At 45.6% G+C, this 14,062-nt stretch overlaps 1 protein-coding gene across 4 annotated transcripts in view; it reads left to right on the top strand.

Moving 5' to 3' along the window:
* LOC112555264 (neuroligin-4, Y-linked-like) overlaps nucleotides 1-14,062 on the top strand; it is a 91,869-nt gene that overhangs the window by 1,703 nt on the left and 76,104 nt on the right. For 2 of the 4 annotated variants that reach the window (XM_025223584.1, XM_025223582.1), the window contains exon 2: nucleotides 8,597-9,788. In XM_025223584.1, coding sequence (XP_025079369.1) covers nucleotides 8,603-9,788 — 1,186 coding nt within the window. In that variant the 5' untranslated portion in view covers nucleotides 8,597-8,602. Of the gene's footprint in view, nucleotides 1-8,592; nucleotides 9,789-14,062 lie in introns of all 4 variants that reach the window. The other 2 variants (XM_025223583.1, XM_025223581.1) reach the window with 1 other exon arrangement.

Below are 14,062 nucleotides of genomic sequence, written 5' to 3'. Positions count from 1 at the left end.
CAGAAAGACAAACGGTCGCGAGAGCGTGGACGTCAGCTCGACCCTGAAGAGGGCGTTTAAAATAATGATCTTGACACTCACCGATAAAATTATATATATATATACTTCAACACAACCATGAAATTATACAAACAGATATCAAGCAATGAAAGCATGATTCGCAGACGTTTTCAACGATTTAAATTCAGAATAGTATGAAGCCCTGACGTTGATAACAATAAAAATAGCATCCTCACACTTGTCATTCCGATAAACACACACACATACAAGAGGAAGTCCGAACACTTCATGTGTAGAGAAACACACGCATATATTAGCAACCCACCCACCCCCACACACACACATACATGAAAATATAAAATACTGGTAAAGAATATTAACTGTATCTAATTATAGTTATCCAAAACAGTTTTATATGTTACCTGTCGAATTTGATCATATGGTTATGGTATTGTTCAGATGTGTGAAATACAAACTGGCATCCCTTTAGAGTTAACCGTCACAATAAAATAAAATTAAAGGAATTTCTTTGCTAGAATTTGCATAATTTGTTGACCTGATTCATTTCGCTTGTCTGCTGAATGCTGCGATGACCACAATGTCCATCCTGAGTGTCCTGGACCTCCATCTCCAACCCTTTGACCTCACTGGCTTGAGGGGTTAACTCTCGGTATTGTGGTTGTCTTCGCTGACCTGTTGCGAGTTTCCTATTATTTCACAAACGCTTGTTCGTCATTGTGCTGAACTATTTTCTAGTTTGTGGCCTTTAATTTTTCTCTGCAGTCTTTCATTCTGCCATCGACTGCCAGCCTCCTCTCTACTGTCACAACGGTTTCTTTGTGCCGTTGGCCGACGAGAAGGTCAGGCAGTCCACGCAGTGTGTTGTCCTCTCTGTTTCATTATCATGCAGCTCCTGGCAATCTACGGATTATATTCTCTGTAGGCAAGATTATTCTGAGTATTAATTGATTTACTTTTGTCACAAATGAATAATGACTGTGTAGTTCTGAACTACGAGCTGTAGAACTTTGTCAAGCCTCAACATCTTAAGTTGTACAAAGATTCTATACAACTGCGTTTGCTACTCTGGACTCTTGTCATCAGTTGAACTGATTTGGTTTTCAAGTGAGAGAAGGAGATAGAACTCTGTCTTCTGTTCTATCATTTTCTGCAGAAGATGATAACAGCTTTGACATTTCCTACACCACCAATAAACAACATACTTGAGCAAATGTGTCTGGAGTGCATGAAACATGATCACAAGCTCTCGAAAGTATTTTACAGAAAAAAATGATTGGCATCTGTGTGATTTTTTTATGTCTTCTAAGATTTGCATCTTGATTACAGTTTGTTTGGTTTTTTTTTATTACTTTCATTAGTTTTAAAGCGCTATGACATTCCACAGGGCTAGGATATGAGATATATTTGTGCTTTATTAATAATATTACTTACAGCAAACACGAACAAAATCATGTTGTATATCTGATAAGATGACATCCTTGCTATTGAATAATATTCTGCTTTTTAACAAACCTACTTTAACCCTGGAGTGTGAGAATTATGGTGGTCATGTATGGAAGACACATCCCACTTTGCCAAGTACACCTCTGTAATAAATGTATCTTCTTTCCTCAGATAATCGTCCCCACTGAAAGTTTATCTTTTATGTAAAAAACTAAGGGACATGGTAGAGTATAAAGTGCTATGTACATAGCTGAATGCTTTAAAATAAGATCGCAAACATAAATGTTTATAGTTTGTTACTCAGTGTAAGGTTTTATTTATACCTCTAATTCCTTCATGTTCAGTCGAGCACTTAACAGCTCCTACTTAAATGTGTAATGATTGTTGTTGATATTAGGATAGATGGAGTAGAAAAGGTGAATAAAACTATTACACCCACACACTCACACTCACACACACACACACACACACTCACACACACACACACACACACACACACACACACACACACACTCACACACACACACACACACACACACACACACACACACACACACACACACACACACACACACACACACACACACACACACACACTCACACTCACACTCACACACAGAGATGGTCACACCCGGACTCACCACCCCACAGTTCACCTGTGAGACTCACTTTGTAGTTGCCGGCGCGTGCCGTTCACTGCCACTCGGCGAAGTGGAGAAGTGGAGCAAGTGCTGGTGTTCTCATCTCTCTCACGATCTGTGCCTCAGTCTGCTGCTTGGCGCTCAACATCTGCTGAATTCCTCATAGTTTTGTCTGGCACTGATGGCACACAGACCGAGAGGTGAGAATGCAGACTGCTGATGCCAGGTCTGACAAGCACTCGTTGACGGTAAGACTGAATGACTGCAGGATTATTGTAAGTGCCGCTGTTTGGTGTTGCAGCATCCTATCCCCAGGTGTGTTTGTTATGAATATTTTATGTCGGCTTGCGATACAGTCCACCCTCCCTCCATTTTTCTTTCATTTTCCACCCCTCACCTGTCTTAGTTGGCCAGCTTCTCTCTCACCTCACACATGGCCGAGGGCTTTCTGTCTTAGTTGGCCAGCTTCTCTTTCACTAACATGGAAGCCGCGTGTTGATGCTGCTTTGGTTTGCGCTGGGGAAGGTATTTGGCCAAGCGTGAGGCCGGCGGCGATAACGAGGGCTGTGTATAAACACCTGAGATACCTGTACTTCAAGCTGTTTCACCTTCTGCCGGTCTCGTGTTTCCCGCCTCCAGGTCGTGTTTAATCAATGTCGTTGCTCATTTTTTTAGAGGTATGTGAAGTCAAGGGCTGGCAGCAGATTCTTGGTGTTGCATGCTGGGTGCAGTTGTCAACGCCGTCAAGTCAGGTCACAGTCGAAGACAGGTCAAGGTTGAATCGAGACGAAGTCTTGCAGCAGCAGTGTGTGTGGGTTTGTCTTTCACTCCAAGCTTTTCTTCTTTGCCCAGCCCTAGTCCCAGGCCTGGTCAAAGGTCACCTTTTCCAGAAATCCTGACATTTCAAGATTCGCACATCTCTAGTCAACGAATTTCAAGTTTACAGACATTGCGATGGTTAAATTTACAGACTCGCAATATTTCGACCGTAACCTTTGAAGGTTTGCACTCACTTTGGCTGTGGCACTCGCATGTTTACCCACTTATTCATTGGTTGTCGGAGTGCACGTGACAAACAGGAGCACAAATAAACCATAAAAGTCTCATTTATCAAAACATAATTCACAGAAGCAGGTGAGCAATAACACTCCACGGGTGCGATAACGGCGACAACAAACGCAGGAGCTGACCGGCCAGCAACAGGTGGCGCCCCGCGTGCATGAGTGTGCGAGCGCGTGACAACGAGACAAGAAGGAAGAGAAAGAGAAGGAGGGTACTGACACAAAAAATACTTTGTGTTCAGTCGGTGTTCAGTGGGAAGAACTATACATTTAAAGCAAGAGGATCACAAGATGATGATGATGATGATTGATTGATTGATTGATGATGATGATGATGATGATGATGATGATGATGATGATGATGATGATGATGATGATGATGATGATGATGATGATGAGGAGGAGGAGGAGGAGGAGGAGGAGGAGGAGGAGGAGGAGGATTTCCTTGAGGTAAGTTCAAGATGCTTTTTTGAATTGCCCTGCAGTTGCTCAACGAACGGACATTTCTACAAGTCCATCTGCAAGTCACGAGACAGCTGTTTATCCAAAACAACAGTGAATCAATTTGCTAATCGTCTAGATCATTCAACTCGTGCACTGGATGTTTGTCCATTTTCTCTGTCCTCCCTTCTTGCCATCTCAACAACTGTTTTGGTCTGAAACTTCCAATAGGATCACATGAACGTGCGATTACACTATCTCTCCGCACAGGCTTTTGAGCAATCTATCCTCTTCCAAATTAATTTTCTGCTTCGATTTCTCCATGTATTTCGTTTTTCGACAAACAGCGCACGAGAGGTGGTCGTGCAGTCCGTGTAATCCCCAGCCACCCAGGAACTATGGGGTGTAATGGAGCGTGAATGAGCGCGTGGTCTACCTACCCTGGTGCGGCGTCTGCTCCTGCTGCACCTTGTCCACTCTGCTCTCCACAAACTCCATCAGCGTGCACCATGTCATTAAATAATATTACTAATGATGATGAGGATAATAATAATAATAATAATAATAATAAGCGGGGTGCTTGCACCCGATGATGACTCAGTCATCTGTGTCCGCTACTGTCCTTTAACCGAGGGCTGACTGAGGAGAACAGCGATGAAGATTTTTTGCATCGTCTAACTGGACACACTACTAAATATATCCTGCACTTTTTCTGACCTTTACAATCTTTTATTTATGCCCAACAATTTTTATACGGACTTTTTCAAGTTTTATTTGATCGTCATTTAAAATGTATATAATATTTATTTCCAATTCTTCCATAGTCCATAGTCCGCACAATGTGTCGATCAAGGACCTTTAAGCCTGGGATCAGTGAATCAGTTATTTCCACTCTCCTTTCCTCGCGAGACACTCGCATGATATAATTGACAGCAGGGACATCTCCTGAGGAAAGACGACCATGTCGATAATGTTACCTAGTGAGTACATCACTTGACCTTTGACCCCACACTGACCGACTGACTGTGGCTGGCAGCACGGAGCACTGGTGGTGTTAACACGACTATGGAGAGTATTGCATAGTTCTTGCTGTTCCATCAATGTTTATTTAGTGTTTATTTCAAGATTATCAAGATAAAAAGAAAGACGAGGCCTAACCGCCATCAAGATGTGTACCTACCCACAGAACACCTGTGTGAACAATCGATTGCATACCTTGTAAGGAGTCAGGTGTGTACAGTTCTCCACAATCCATTGCTTCCGCAGAAACCGGTTTTGTTTTCAAATTTGTGGTCCACGGCGGGTGAGAAGGGGTTGGTGCGGTCTTGTCGAGCCGTCATTTATCGTGCACTCCACGTCAGGTTTACTCACCATTTTGAATCGCGAGGTCTTCAACGCTTTAAGTCGAGAAGAGTGGATTCTTGATTGCTCGATCGAAACTTATTTTAAAACGGCGATCGCATTATTTTTCGCTCTCCAGCTTATGTGTCTGAGGGAGTGCAAGGGACGAGTTATATTGATTTCAGGCCTTGAAGAGGCTTCAGAAGGATGAGCACTGAGAGAAGAAGGTCAGGAGGACGTGGTCACACAACACGAGTTGCCGCCCCGAGACGCGTATTTAGACGTCACGCGCCAGTCCACGTGGTCTGTGCCTCCTCCTCATTGCTGATTGGCTGTCTGTGCTGCCTCCTCACAATCCACGGAAATGGTCTTTGCTGCCTCCTCACAATCCACTCACAATCCACTGAACCGGTCGTTGTTGCCTCCTCACAATCCACTGGTCATTGTTGCCTCACCCCCATCCACTTGTCATTATTGCCTCCTCACCATCCACTGAACCCGTCGTTGTTGCCTGACCGTCTGTGGTTTTCTTCAGGTACACACCACCCTTGAGTGTGAAAGAGAGAAAGAGAGAGAGAAAGAATGAATGCTCAGTTATAATTTTAATGATGCAGTGGAGAAGGAACAATAGGTCAAGGGTCAAGCCGCTCCATCAAAAAAGAAGCCGAGGGGACAAAAATGTGAACGTCGTTCACTGTCAGCATGAAGTTTGCCCAGTCACCTTCCAGCATCTTCCTTCGCCACTGTGATGGTGAATGAATTTGTAAGTCGTAGTTGATGTTTGTCTGCCTGTGCCTAAGGTCTTTGGTCCATCTTTGTGGGTGGGATAAGGAGCTGTATAAATAAATATTTACTGTTTGTGAGTGGAAATAGGTAACGCCCTTTCGCAAAAAGTTGGCCCCGAGTTAAGTGGACTCTCCTACACCTCACCTTCTCATTCTTTTCCCAAGCAGTGTAAGATCAGCACGAGATGACCTTTCCACTGGACCGGTCAGACGACTGTTTCCGAGGTTGTTATGTGAGTAAGGTCGTGACCCGCACTCCACTGGTTGTAAGGTCGTGACATGTCCTTATGGTCAGAAAGTTTAAGACAAAATCACAGGTTGTCAGAGATCGTGACCGTCCGGCTTCAGGAGTTCAAATGTCATCTCTGGGCTTTCATGGCTTTGTTACAACATTCTGAACATCCCTAGAGACTACAGACAAGCAGTCACACCTATGTATCCTACACACACAGGTGTAAGTACTGTAGTCACACCTATGTATCTACACACACAGGTGTAAGTACTGTAGTCACACCTATGTATCTACACACACAGGTGTAAGTACTGTAGTCACACCTATGTATCCTACACACACAGGTGTAAGAACTGCGGTCACCCTCCAGTCACCGTCCAAGGTTCAGACTTTGAAAGACAGGAAGCGAACAGTCGGCTTGATACAAGACCAAAATGCACTGCGTTTAAATAAAACGGAAATCTTCAGCCCTACGACCTGATCCTCTATAGAGAAAAATGAAATCGATATTGACGATTGCCGGAGTATTGCGGGCCTCTCTCACCCTCCGTCTATCCCTCTCTCTCTCTTTCTCTCAAACTCTTTCCTTGTCTCAGTCTCTCTCTATCGCCGTCTCTCTCTCTCTCTCTCTTTCAATCAATCAACTTACAAGAATGCAATTGCAATGGAATGTTGGGGAGATGAGTTATTGAGGAGTTACGTTGGTCAGTGGAATGTTGGGGAGGAGGAGTTATTTAGGAGTTACCTTCGTCCTCGCCGGCGTCCTGTCGTCATCTGTCTCCGCCATTTTCCAGTTTCATCAAGCGGCCGCGATTCTGTTTTGCCATCAGCTTAATCAACAAAACTTTTAGGCTCCTTACCAATGTCTGTTTGAAAAAAATTGAATGCTAAATACTTCTAGAGAGAAGAACAGCCTGTCATGCTGGTTATCGCTCATTTCAGACATTTTTATAACTGATTCCCAGACTGTCCAGCCATCCAGCAACAAAGTTGTTTTCTTTTTCTGAACTTTTGTAGCAGTAGACTTTTGATGAGTTAAACTCTAGTGGATGTAACAGTAGTATCCACTCACATCTTATTCTCTCAGAGTGGATGACAGGTCGACATAAGCAATGACTGAACTACATGCACCTGCGTGGTGAGATGTAGGGGGAGTGACTCCAGTTGGAGGGAAAATATTAATACATCATTGCATGTAGAAAGGCAGATGAAACCGTCAAGATGCAAGAATGCTTTAAATTTTCCTGTCAAGTGACAGGCAACATCTAAAAAACATGTCCAGAAAAAATACCGACACAAAAACAAATTAGTCAAGAGAATATTTTTAAACATTCACAAGAAAAAACAAACTGAAGAACACAAAGCCATCGATACTGGTTAGGTGCAGCTTCCCTCTCCTTTTTTTTCAAATAAAAATTGCGGTTAACATCGCTCGATGTATGAGAAACAAGTGTAAACAACAACTGGAAGACACCTAGTACGATGCCATAAACAAGCTCCTTATAACAACAATGTCAACAACTGCATGATGTTGCCATTACAAATACCAACAGCAATCTTTGATACTCCTGTATAACTAGAATTCAAAAATCTCTTTATACCAAAAGTTTGGAGATGAACAGAGGAAGCTGTGTGTCTGATGTGCGTCGTTGATGAGGATGTCACGTGACAATAGCAAGTGAGAGGGCAGTACACGAGGTGTTGGGAGGATCAGCGAGGATGGACAGGAAGAAACGACTACTTTCTTTGCTTTCTTCCTGTTCTCCACGCTACCTTCACTGCCTGCCTCTGATGTATGCTCTGGAGGCTCTGTGAAGCTGGGGTCAGCTGAGGTCGACACTTGTTATCGCCGAGCTCTGGCAACCTTGCGATGATAAGCAGATAGTCGTTGACTGTTTCATCTCTGACGTCACAGTAAATGTTTGTAAATGTAGATATTTCTCTCTGCTCGCTACTTTAGGGCGGGTATGTTTCTGAATGCAGCACAGATCTCTTTAAACATTTTGTGATCATTGTTTTTTGTGGACATCAACGTAGACGTGTGTATGGTGTTTTACAGTAAATATCTACACATCATCGTGATAATTTATCACGTGACTGTTATATCAATTTTGTTGTCAAACAAAATGTTCTTAGAAGTTGCTGGGGGTACGCGATTGCACAGGTAAGCGTTTGTCTCAGTGAAAATTGACTGTCCTGGGTTCAGTTCTTGTCTCGGGCATGTTGCTTGCTCAGCATAAAACACATAAAACACCAATGTTTTCCCACATAACTTGTTGTAACTGTCAGAGCAAAGCTTGATATGAAAAGCTTCTGCAGAGATCCATTTAAAAAGCTGGCCTCCTTTCTGTGTGAACCAATAGACGATCAGTGTACACAAATTCACGACTGTTCTGTTGCCGTGGTTAGGGACAGGTGGGCAATTTTTTATTCTGAACAGTTGAATTGTTGTCACAGAAGTATTTTCCATCAGCACATTTCGCCACATCATTAGTTATTAACTATTTATTCCCCACTTTCCTAATAACTTTCTTGCCTCTCCGCCTTTCTGTCTATCCCGCGAGTAGGTTTCTTGTCTATTCCCTGTCAGTGTGAAGAAGAGTGATGGCATTTTTTCCAATGTTCAGGCAGGCTGCAATGTCGACTGTAATGGATTCGCTGCTTCGCCGCTACAGCGATGCCCGGAGCTTGACCTGCCTTCAGCTGGACCCTGGCACCCGAGGTGCCTGCCGGCCACACCCGAGCTGCCCGACTGTCCGCCTGGCAGATTGCAGCAGACGACAAGCAGCAAATCTCACTAAGGCTAAAAATTCACGGATTGTTCCCAGGGGAAAAAATGTTTTGGCCTCAGCAGGCGACAATTGCAGCAGCCCTCTGGCGGAAGTGGCGACAGTTTGTGAAAGGGTTAAAGATGACAGGAAATGGCGGTTAACAAAAATTCGCTCGTCCATTATTGCTTTTCCGCAAGGAAATGAGAAGAGAGTGCAAGGACCAGGTGCTTTTTCGCTCAAACAAAAGAGACTGACAAGAGGAGCAGCTGACTGGGGCTTGTGTCCAAAACCTCCCGAAGGCTGTTGTAGTCGTTGCTGCACCTCCGCCAGCGCCGCACAGAACGTTCCGACGTCACGTGTGCCAATGACTGCCGAGCGTCACAGCAGCGAGTGGCAGGCAGACCGTCCGTTGGACACCAGCAGCTCCGTACTCCACATCAGCGCCAAGCGCCGCCGACCTGTTGCAGCAGCTGCAGCAGCAGCAGCAGCAGCAGCAGCAGCAGCACACTGTCCTGCAGCCCCAACCCGTCATCCATCGTCATCCCACCACTCCTTCCGGCTTCTCGGCGCTGATGCATCCACCATGTTGTCCGCCATCATGTCGTGTCTTGGCTGCGGCACGTTGAGGTTAGCCGTCGTCCTGACCTTGCTGACCTTACTGCAGCTGCTACCGTGGAGTGCCGCCATCGTGTACCGCAAGCAGATGAGCGACCGCATCATCACCACGCGCTACGGCAAGGTGCGCGGCATCCTGGTGGAGTTCCCCAGCCGCCATCTGCGACCTGTCGAGGCCTACTTCGGACTGCGCTACGCCGACCTGGACCAGGGCAACATGCGCTTCATGCCCCCCAAGAACCCCAAGGAGCAGTGGATGGGGGTGAGGTCCGCTGTGCACCCGCAGCCCGTGTGTCCGCAGCTCACGCCGCAGCACGAACGGGAGTACGCACAGATGGCGCCCGACGGACGAGCCATGCACCTGCGCAACATCACACCTTTCCTCACCAACCAGGGCGAGGACTGCCTCACCCTCAACCTCTACGTGCCCATCCAAGGTAGGAACTGGTCGTCGTTGCTTCGTTATTTCTGGTGTGTGTATCTTTCTTTCAGGCAAAGCACAGGATGGATGATCCACTCCACATGTCGGGTATTTTATCAGTTGAATGTATCGACTTACCTCCAGCAGCTTCATATCGCGATGATGATCATTTTTAGCACCGAGTCCATCAATTGACTCTTCCATCGCTCTCATACACAAACTTTTATGACTGTGTATGTGTGTGTGCGCGCTCGTGCACTGATTGTTTATGTGTCTGTGATAACGGTTGTGAAGTTATCGCTCACCAACATCTATTTTAGCTTTTCATCTGTGCTTATCTAAGAGATTGCTAGCTACCCTGTCTGTATCCAGATGACTATACACAAGGTATGTCTCCAAGGCTTAGCTTTTCATCGCCGAGCAGTCATCCTCCTCTCGCATAGAATAAATAGTCTCGCAAACCGCATGCTTGGCTTCCTCCGAGCGGAAGTGTTGCAGGCCCTGGGGTAAGCCTGGGGTAAGCCTGGGGTTAGCCTGGGTTAAGTCTGGGTTTCGATACGTTTGGACTTTCACCAGCGCGGGACCTACCTTGGTTTCCAAGGTAACAAGAAGACGTGCAGCTTGTGTTTCCGTGTCACCCATCAGAGCCTCGTTGCCGACTGAGTCCAGTGCAGCGTCGGGCGAGTCGCCATTTATTTGTCTGCATTGGCTCTGGCTGCGTGGCCCTCTGACATTAATCTGTCAGCTGCCCTGCATTTGCTTCCCCTCCTTGACACCACACACTGACAGTCCATGGATTTTTGTGTCTGCTGCGCCGCGGAACGCTGCAGGAGAACGAAAGAAACTGGGGATGATGAGGCTACAAGACTTGGAGCCTGTAGAGAGGTGAGAGGACAACGGGAGTTCTCTTGGACTGCATCCAGCCAGTGATTTGTGCAGATTAGACGAGGAGCCTGAGTACTCACCAAATGTCCCGGCAGTCTTGTATACAAGGCTTATCAGCCAGCAGTCGTATTAGTGTGGACATCGACAACATCGTCTACAGACGTCTGTCTACTCTACACCCTGTAGTACAACACAGCGCCAATGGTAGCATGTCTGCTTCTATCTTACTTTTCTTACATGGTTTATCCTCTTTTAGAATCAGCATTTGTGAAGATTGGTTAGAAGGAATAAGTATTTGCACAGGTACACCTACAGCATCTTTTGGTTCTCTCTCGTTCAGTGCCTGGATTCCGTTGCTGTCTGTGAGAGCGTGCAAGTCACGTGCACATGACAGGTGTGAGGCAAATCACACAGCATGCGGCAGCACACAAATCACATAGCAGGCTCCGGGAGGTTGCTGTAACGGATAGCTTCAGTCCGTTGCTGTGTAGCTGGTAGCGTCAGCAAGTCGTAGTAATTGATAGCCTCCGACAAACTCTCCAACTGAAACCCCATCTCCTCCGCCGCCAACGAGCGCATCTCACAGGCATTTGCATAGATGAGGCAGCACAGTCACAGGGAGTGAACAATAGAACTGTCTCACATCAACTCACCCACTCACACAATCACAGGGTAGCAGTATGGAGGCCGCCACATTAACATATAACGAGGGAAGCACGCTGATGTCAGGAAGCCATCATCACTGGACTGTGACCGTGTCAGCGAATGTCACGTGACATCCCCGCCCCGACCCCCCACAAGCTGATAGGTGTGGCGAGGTCTGCTGGGTGCTGTGTATCGGATGCAGGAGAGGTCAGTACAACGATATGCGACAGGTTAATGACTTCCGGAAACACGGTAGAGCTTTATTGAGAGTGAATTCACTTCTCCCTCTCTTCCTCACTCCTCTCATCCTTGTTCACCTCTTGTCTGCGACTCCCTCTTAATCCTGACCACACTGACTAGCTGCTGGCTGTCACGGTAGTATCATCAGATGAAATGACTGTTAGTTTACCGTTACTGGAATATTTAAGTGCAGAACTGGTATGTTCGGGTTTTCCTTTAGTCCACCTGTTTGGTTGTTGGTCGGCCTTCTGATGTCATTCTCCAGTATGAGAGCTCAGCCCCTCAACAGAAAGTGTGTTGAGGACACGACGCTGAGGCCTACTGACCTACGACCTTTAAGCCGCTTACAGACTTACTTACAGACTTCTTTACACACAGCATGGCGTGCACCTCGTGATTCCCGCTGTTCACGTGTGTGAAGTCCATGGAAGTGTTTCAGATATGTGTATGTGAGTTGTATGTGTGTGTCAAAGAGTTCTACGTTTGCGCAAAGTTTCAACAGCAATCCCGTAACTGGCTGCACACCTGACTGCACACCTGACTGCACACCTGACTGCACACCTGACTGCACACCTGACTGCACACCTGACTGCATGTCTTTGATGATCTGCAGAAATCTGCTCACACCTACCTGTGAGTGCTATCAGCCAACATCTGGACTCTTTCGAGTTATGGGAATCTGTTACTTTTCTCTAACTACTCTCTCTACTTTTCTCACCCTCCCCCCGTCTCTCCCTCTCTCTCACACACAGACACACACATTACTCGAGTGAGTACACGTGTGCACGTCAAATCACTGGACAGGAACTGACGAGGAACATTCTGAGCAAAATGGCGAATGAAACATAAAAACCTAAGGAGATGTTTGCAAATAGTAAAAGACACTAAACTGTTAAAAAACACCTACAACAACATTGAAACATCCAAATATATAGTACAGTCTGGGACCTCATAGTAATATAGTAGACTTCTGTGTGACAGAAATAAACACAAAGAAACACAAAGAAACATGAAAACATGCGAACGGGTGTCATAACACTATCATTATGGGATGTGTTGAAAACAAACGGATCTGACAACCTGAACGAATCGTAAACTAATCTTCCGTTTAGCAAAACATGTCAACTGGTGTAGTACTGAATAAAAAGTGTAAAACAATATTGAGAAATGTGTGTAAGTGAGTAGTGTTTATTATAAACCCTATTTATTAAACAAACAATCAATATCATGAAGGTTGAGAATCTAAGAAGGAAAGCCACGACAAAATAAAAAGCAAAAGAACTTGATGGACACAAGCAATCAAACAATGAGTTGTAATCAAAGAAAGCAAAGAACTGCGCTGAATGTCGGATTGTTTCAATCATGCCTTAAAGTCCTCACATGCAGATGACCCAGCATCCTATAAACTGAGTCACACGGTCTTGCTAGTCGCCCTCTGTAGCCTCATAATGAGCCTGTCTCAACTGTCGTATAACTTCAAGCACTGGTGAGCTCCATGCTGAGGCTGTCAGCACCTCACAGTCATCTGCCATCAGCAGTCATGGGGTCATCAGTCAAGTGTATCACACCAGCCAATCATCAGCCATCAGCAGTCATGGGGTCATCAGTGTATCACACCAGTCCGGTCATCATCCATCAGCAGTCGTGAGGTCATCAGTCAAGTGTATCACACCAGCCAATCATCAGCCATCAGCAGTCATGGGGTCATCAGTTAGTGTACCCCACCAGTCCAGTCAGCACCCAGGGTATCAGCACGAGTGCTGTCTCTACTTACACTATCAGCATGGTGCTGCCATAACTCTCAGACAGTCGGCAACAAGGACGTTTTCTTTCCTCTGTAAGAATCCTCTAAACAAGTCAGTTTAGAATCGATTTCCTCGATTGGGAGCTAAAATATGGGTTCCTGTGCTGGAAATTACCCCTCGCCATAGTAAAATGTGGTAAAAAATATCAGTTTGATGCAGGACAAGGGTCGGTGGCGAGGGACGTGGGTGGGAGTGTATCCCCTGCCCTGTGTAGTCAGTGAGGACAGCGGCTCTGGCAAGTCCGCCATCATTGTGCACGTGACTACGCGGACACATCGGTTTCCAACAACTTCGAACCAACCTTTCTGCTATAAATTTATAATAAGCCTCGGAAACCCCTCCAACACCGACTTTAAAATATTGATACAATCTTAGGAACAAATACAAAATTTAGTTCTGAGAGATAAGACAAGCTAATTTTGAGAGAATAACAGAATTAAGTTTTGATTTGAGAGTACTGACAAGTTCCAGACAGAGAGTTGAGGGTTCATCTCCACCTTCAGTTCGATACTGACCTATGGTATATGCCAGTGGTTCTCAAAGTATTTCGGACCGCGGACCACTTTCCTTAAGTAAAAAATATGGCGGACCACAAGGCCTAAAAAATTAGTCTGAAATTTAAATTGCCGCATTTGTTTCATTACAATTCAAAAACTAAATGCACTTCTGTGACCAATAAGATGGACCACCTGACCCACTAGTGGTCCGCGGACCA

This window comes from Pomacea canaliculata, linkage group LG14, assembly GCF_003073045.1.
Source record: "Pomacea canaliculata isolate SZHN2017 linkage group LG14, ASM307304v1, whole genome shotgun sequence".
Lineage (NCBI taxonomy): Eukaryota > Metazoa > Mollusca > Gastropoda > Architaenioglossa > Ampullariidae > Pomacea > Pomacea canaliculata.
This window is presented reverse-complemented; position numbering and strand designations above follow the sequence as displayed.